The sequence below is a fragment of the Phaethon aethereus genome (assembly GCF_964289735.1).
Source record: "Phaethon aethereus genome assembly, chromosome: 19".
Lineage (NCBI taxonomy): Eukaryota > Metazoa > Chordata > Aves > Phaethontiformes > Phaethontidae > Phaethon > Phaethon aethereus.
Window position 1 is genome coordinate 2,634,505 of NC_138595.1, and position 7,228 is coordinate 2,641,732.

The 7,228-nt window shown below is 48.0% G+C and overlaps 1 protein-coding gene across 1 annotated transcript; it reads right to left on the reverse strand.

Annotated features, from left to right (window-relative positions):
• Positions 1–5,247: 5,247 nt before the first annotated feature.
• PIGW (phosphatidylinositol glycan anchor biosynthesis class W) lies at positions 5,248–6,768 on the reverse strand (the record flags this gene model as incomplete). Its single annotated transcript, XM_082008463.1, has 1 exon — positions 5,248–6,768. The coding sequence occupies one exon, from the start codon at positions 6,766–6,768 to the stop codon at positions 5,248–5,250; it is 1,521 nt and encodes a 506-aa protein (XP_081864589.1).
• Between the last annotated feature and the right edge of the window lie 460 nt (positions 6,769–7,228).

The following is a 7,228-nucleotide window of genomic DNA, read 5'->3' on the forward strand; positions in this document are numbered from 1 at the left end:
CCGTCGCCTGATTCACCACGCCGAGCGCTGGCCCCGCCGCCCAGCCCGCAGCCTGCCCGCCGCTCCAGCCTTGGAAGGGACTCGGGAAGACCACGGGCCGGCCAAGGGAGAGGTGGGCAGGCTGGGAAATGCGACATAACATGGAAGAAAGGGAGGGGACGGCGGGGAGGAGCGCAGCCGGCCCTCCGCCGGGCACTGCCGGGGGAACAAGGCCGGAGGCCGGCGAGTGATGGAGCTCTCCGCGCTGCGGGCCGCTCCCTCCCCCCCGCCCCCGGCCCAGCCAGGCCGGCGGGGACACGCCCAGCCCAGAGCGGGGTGTGCGGCTCTCCGCCGCCCCCGTCCCGCCCCGCGGCGGCTGGGGAGGGAGAGGAGCAGCGGTGGGGCGAGAGGCCGCCTCGACCCGCCCGGGGCGACCCGCAGCCGCGGGGAGGCGGCCCGCCGCCCTCCCACTCCCCACCACCAGCCCGGGACCGGCGCGGCCGCCTTTCCCCAGCGGGCCGGGTAAGAGGGCGAGCGGGGGGGGGGAGGGGGCTGGCTGCAGCCCGGGCGACGCGGCGGGCAGACCCACCCCTCTCCTCCGGGTCCTCGCCCGGCCTCCAGCCGGCGCGGCTGCCCGCCCGGGGCGGTGATCGCGGGGAGGCAGCCCCGAAGGGAGGCAGCCGGCGGGCCGGCTCCCGGCCTCTCTCCCCTCCCGCCTCACCTCAGCCCCGCTGGGGCCGCTGCCCTGCCCTGCGTCCCGCCTCGCCCCCCTCGGGCCTTTACCGGCTCCTCCGTGAGTCGGCGGCCCGGGCGCTCTGACAGGCGGGCGGACACCCCGGGCTCCGCCACAGAGCCGCCTCCTTCCTCTCCCCCTCCCCAGGCCCTCCCCACAGGCGGCGGCCCCGGCCCCGGGCCGCCCCGCCCTCCTCTCGCGAGAGACCGCAGCCCTGCCGCTCCCCGCCGGGCCGCGGCCCCGCCTCGCCGCCCCCGGGCCTGGCCGCCGGCGGCGCCCGCTCGCCCGTTACCTCCCGCCCCCGCGTGCCCCCTGTCACAAACGGTCGGAGCGGCGCGTTCGACCTCGAGCCCCGGGGGCCGCGGCCGTGGTGGCCGGGTGGGAGGCTGAGGTAGGGAGGCGCCCGCCGCGGCCCCGAGGGCGGGGGCGCGTTAGAGGCCTGGCCCCGGGGGCTCCTCGGGCCCTTCCCCGCCGTGAGGCGACCGCTGCCGTCACCTTCCCGCCCCGGGGCGCGGCACTGAGGGACCGGCAGGACACGGGGAGCCTGCGCCCGGGCCCTCGCCCTGGAAGGGCGCCACGTCCATGGTGGGGTATAAGGAACTGGCCGCCCAGCGGGTTGCGGGCGGCCCCCGTGAGGTGCAGCTGGTGGGACTGAGGGGATGGGTGAAGGGGAGCGGGTGAGGTTAAATCCCAAAGTGTTGGCGGGATGAAAACCCGTCGCTGTCTGGAGTGGGAAAGGGCCAGAGCGTATCGGGGCCCCTGTGTGGAAATGGCCTCGGCACAGGTTTTGCTGTGCAGCCGAGTGCAGGCCGACGGGGAGCGTAAGCTAACAAAAACGCATCAAACGCCTGCGCTTCACAGGCAGCCCAGGCATCGAAGTGCAGCCTCAGATTTCCCTGCGCCGATTTCGTGCCAGGTAAGGCATCAGACTTATGGGCTCTGACTTAAGGCTGTTGGCTTCTTCAGCACCCTAGTGCAACCAACTAGAAATCCTGTGGCTGCTTAATTTAGGCAGCCAAAAAAAACCCATAGCCTTTCTTGAACTATAAATAAACGGTTGATCTGTTCATTCTTGTTATTTACTAAAGTCCTCACAAGAAAATGCAGGGGAAGCAATAGGGAGCAGGATTTTTTTTTTCTTGTTTCTGGCATAAAAACCATCTTTAGTGGAGGAGTTAAATTACTGGAACTCCTCATGCAACATCTCTACCTCTAACAGAAACATTGTGCAGAGCCGCATTGCTGCACAGTTTGCGGTTCATGTATTTTCTTGATTTTCCTCTTCAGCAAAAAAGATGACATGTTGTAAGGAGGGATAGTTTCTCACATTACAGTAACGTGAGCACACCAAACTGCGATAAGCCTATGTTGTGTTTGCAGGGTCCATTCAGCTTGTGGGCTCCTGTGTCACCTCTGCCCCTCCGCTTTCAGAGCGTGTTTGGATCACATCGACAAAACAGCACTATCCCACAGTTTGTATTCTAAAGGTGCATAAACCATGTATGAAAAGCACCGTTACATTTCATGTAATTTTTATCCACAGAAGAGGTTGTTTTTTAAAAGCTGTGAGAACATGCAAGTTGCTTGTTATCTACAAAACAGTGAAAAGACAGACAGCCCCTTCGTGCCATTAATCTGCATGTTCCTTTTTTGCCTGGAAGAAATACATGTTCTTTAGGCCATAATGGCTTTGAAATAGGATACTGCCTGAAATCTTTATTGTAACATTTGACTTCAAAAGAGACACTACTGGGTTCGAAAGGAAGGCATGCCAGTGAGTTGATCCCTAAAAATAATTAAATTTGATAAGACGCTACTAATCTTTAACAAATAACAAGGTTAAGGATAAATGTAATCAGCTCTGCTCTCCCACCATATTGTTTCTATCATGCAGCCCTACAAAAAAGGTCATCTGGTGGAATTATGGCAGCAAAGACAAAACAATTTATGTTTTCCCAGTCCTCTTGAAGTCAGTGGCATGCTATAGTTGAACCATTTTAGTCTTACTAGTGTAATGGCTAAATAAGTTTCTGATTTTTTTAAAATATATCTTTGATCTGTACAAGCTTACTCGTCTAAACACACCCCAAAGTGAAATGATATGTGGTGTTTGTGTTCCTACCAACCACTGAACTAACAGCTTTTGAGGTGTGTGTGGAGAAAGTGTCTGCAGCAGTGTCATAGTGTTAACTTCTCTCGCATCTTTTCAAACTCATTACAGTGCCGCTTGCTCGTACAGCCTCCGCGATCAAAGAACGCTTGCTTGCATTTCTTGGTTCTTTCAGAAGCATGGTTAATTATATGTAGCTATTCATAGTCTAAACATTCAGCATTAATAACTATGCTGGTTGCTTCAGGGCAGAACTTGCCGCATTTGTTATCGACAATAAGCAATGAGAATTAATTGTCTCTCATTAATTCAGTGGTGAACAACTTTACTCGGCTTTAAAAGCGGGACATGGCCTCACAATGGGGTGTTGCGCCATTGTCGAGAGAAGCAGGTTGTTCTCACTCTCGTTGTTACTTGTGCACCACAGTCCCCTCTGTTTGCAAGCGCTGTTGTTGCACACCACAGCTCCACTGCTGGAATTGGTGCCCGCCAGCCCGCTGCCAGTGCGGAGCTAACAGTGCTCTGCACAGGCACAGCAGGCCTCCCACGCAATTTTTACTTCACGAAATGGAGTTGGCATCTAGATAGTTTGCTGCTTGTCCAGACTCAACTCCGCTTTGTCACACCCAGTTAATGCCTTAATTCTGAATCACATTGATAGACTTGTGCTCACAGGCAGAACTCATTGCAGATCTTGTGCTTCAAATATTTAAAAAATTAATATCCATGAGTAATTTTGCATGAGTAGTGCCATTCAGTTCATGATGGAGGCCTTTCTTCCCTAGGCAAGGCTAGAAAATGTTTTAAAATTAATACATACACCAATTAACAGAAAACTCTGCTATAAACAGTGACAACTGCTTATAAGACATTGTTGCCAATTAATTGCATTTGTCCCCAGGATAATACAGGCTGTTTTTCTTTAATTCTGAAGACTATATAGCTAGAACTGGGAAGTAAACAGCCATGAAATCAGCACAGCCACAGCCTATAATCCTCAGACTTCACCTTTCCATTGGCCAACAGCTAAGAGAACCTCATAAATTTAAAGACATTCCACAGCATGTCTGCCTTAAGGAATCTGATTTAGAGGCTTAATCTCCATAGGTTTAATGATTCATTGCATTTGATAGACAAGGAAAAATTTGAAATACGGCCCATGTGCACTGCTGTAACTCCAATGACATTAGACATCTATCATCGACTGCCATTTGTATTCTACTTCTTAAGTATTTATTATTGACATTACTGAATTCCTCACAATCTTTAAATGTGTTTCTCTTCTCAACAACTTAATGAGGTCAGGAAGAACTGCCACAGTTAGGAAAGTGAACAAAAAAAGGTATTCTGCTCTGGGCTTACAGGAAGACTCTGAGAGAGAATCTAAGCACATCTCTTGTCAATACTCTGCTGGTACCCTGACCCACCATGTCAAGCTTCTTTCCATTTCCATGCTGTTTGCTAATAAAAATTAATACAGAATGTTCCCACTTGAAGACATCTCAGCTGTCAAAATACAGTACTAAATGAGCTGCTGTTTAAAATAATTTTATAGACAAGTAGGTGGGCCCTGAGTACTTTTAAAGTAGAGCTGGAGACCGTATTTTACAGCTGTCCTAAAGATGAGCTGTCACAACATGTTGGTATGCAGGCTGGGGGTGAATTAGTTTTGGATCTTTGTATTTTCTTATAAAAGGCTGCACTGCTCATTATCTGCACCACAGATTCCAACAACTGCTTTATGAATTCAGCTGCAGTTGAGTTTTATCCTTCAGAACATCACACTTTATCTAGGATCTTCATTTATATTCATCAGTAAGGATGAAAATAAAATTTAGCTTTAATTCAAAGGCTAATTTAGATTTCAGTATATGATTAACATTCCACATACAATTATTCCCATCAAAGTCAAGCATATGTATAAGTCTTTCCAGGACTGGGGCCAAAACATTTTTAAGTACCCCCTTATTCAATCCATTTTATATAAAGAATTATTCTTATCTATTATTTATGCAAGGGCCTTAATTAGGTAAATCTTGACACAACTGAGTCTCTCTCTATGTAATTACTCATTTTCTTACTTTTCATCTGGCTTCTACTCTATACATTGTTATCTAATTCTTCCAGCAGTCGGGTACGAACACAGTTCACTAACTAAATACCATGAGCGTTTATAGGAGCAGCAGGAGTATTCAGCAAACAATCTCAAAACGTAAGTTTTCAGGAAAACGTGTAACAGCTCCAATAGGTAACAGCACTGACTGTATAATTTCATGAAACAAACCATTAAAAAATAATCAATACTAAAAAGCTATACTACGTTGTAAGTTATTGCATCTACATAACAATACTATCATTCACTAAAATACTATCATTCAACTACAGCAAACAAAAGTTCAACTAGTCCACTTAAGACAGAGTGGAATCACCAGAACTTTAATACTATATTTTTGGCATGCAATATATACATAATTAAACAGTTAAAAAACATATACAAGTGTAGTATACATAATGTAAATGCAGTCTTGCAGTGGATTGTATCTATCAGTATATTCACAGTACCAGTCATAACATTTGCTAGCAAGAAAAACAGTAATTGATTTTTATTAATAGCAGTAATCAGGCAAATGTGTGACAGGTTGCCTTCCCTTCCCACAGGCGCGGCCTCCGTTTCATGCTTTTTACTGGTATTAGGGGGCTTTACAATGTTCCAACAACAGGGCACGCTGGACCCCTTCACAAGAAGCTTTGTGAACACCAACATGAGATCAGTCGCTACAAAACAGATAAAGAACGCCAGACAGTGAGCCACCACCCATATGCAGTAGGAGAGATTAGCCATCCGGCGGGACACAGGGTCCGCATATGCTTGCAACACATTAAGAAATAGGAAGAGCACAAGAACTGTCAGCAGTAAGAAACACACTGCTTCCGTCCAGCCTTTGACTGAGTTTCTGCACTTCAGCAGGCAGAGTCCCACTTGGACGCTCGCCATATATATGGCAAGATATCCAAAAAGAGAGAGAAGTCCTTCCCTGTTGGCATTTAAAAAGCCAACCCTAGTATCTCTGCCATTGCTCCCATGCAAGATAAACGTCTTCAGAGAGGTAGTGTTGAGAATAAGCTCATAAAGTACAGCGAGATTTATAGCAACAATCCAAGATTTATTTTTTGGAAATATGGCTAACAGTAGAGATGCTGCAAGCCTCACAAACGCTAAGGTAAAGAAAAAGTTCCAGTGCACTCCATACTCTGAAGTATGTTCATGATACTCTATAGTTTTAACACTAAGCAGTCGTCCAACACCAAGAAAAATCAACGGCCAAACGGAGAAGAACTGCCTGGCCAGATTGGAAAATTTTGGTTGTGTCCCGTAAGACTTTTGTCTAACTTCAGGACAGACGAGAGCATTACCAAAAATAAAAGCTCCAACCCCCAAATCCATAACTCCTGTTCCATAGGTCTCGGCTTTGGCGTACCGCCTTGGATACTGCGGGAAATCCACTGCTAAAATGCTGATTGATGTCCACATGTTGACATAGACGCGAAACACTGTTATTGCTGGAATGTATTCTGGATCCAAATACGTCTTCTGGAAGTCGTTTACAATTTGCCTAAAAGGCACTCCGGTCCCATGTTTTCTTTGGCTGTATATTTTAGAAAATATTCCAGCACAGAGGGCTGCAGTGATAGTTGGCATGAAAAACATGATTGGAGACAAGACTGTACAGGAGAAGAGGAGAGGAGATACTAGCACAAGGAAGTCTAGCAGCAGGCTGTACTTCCTTGAACTTAAAGGTTTCCCATAGTGCAGGTAATATAAAATCAAGAGGAGTCCTCTGCAAAGCAGGCAGAGTGGAGCTAGAGACAAACCTAGTGAAATTTCCAGCAAACTAGTTCCATTTAAGTTGCTGATAAAGGCTTCTTTCAGATGTTTTTGTGACATTCTTTCTTCTTCTGAAAACACAAGTGTGACCTTGAGTTAGTTTTGTAAAACAGGGCTCTTCGAACTTAATCAATAACTAATCTTATGAATCGGTTCATTAAAACATACATTGATTTCAAAAATCATATGTTTTTCAGTTACTCTTCCATTTAAAGAATACAGAAGAACAGCCCCGGTGCTGCGGACACTCCTGGGAGACGGAGCAAAGGCACAGGACTCGCAAGGCCTGACTGAGTTCCAGCATTATGAATCTTGCTCTCTTAACATGATTTTTCCTGAAGACCTCTAAATATCAGATACTCTCCGTAGAACATACTTAGTCATATTCTCTATCGCATAAATGAAACGGATGTGTAAAAACGTGACCCTAATGAAGTTCGGTTGCCTGGTCAGCCGAGAGCACACAGTAAAACCAGCAGCTAAAATCCCCACTTGCAAGAGAAGAGCCTTCTTACAAAAG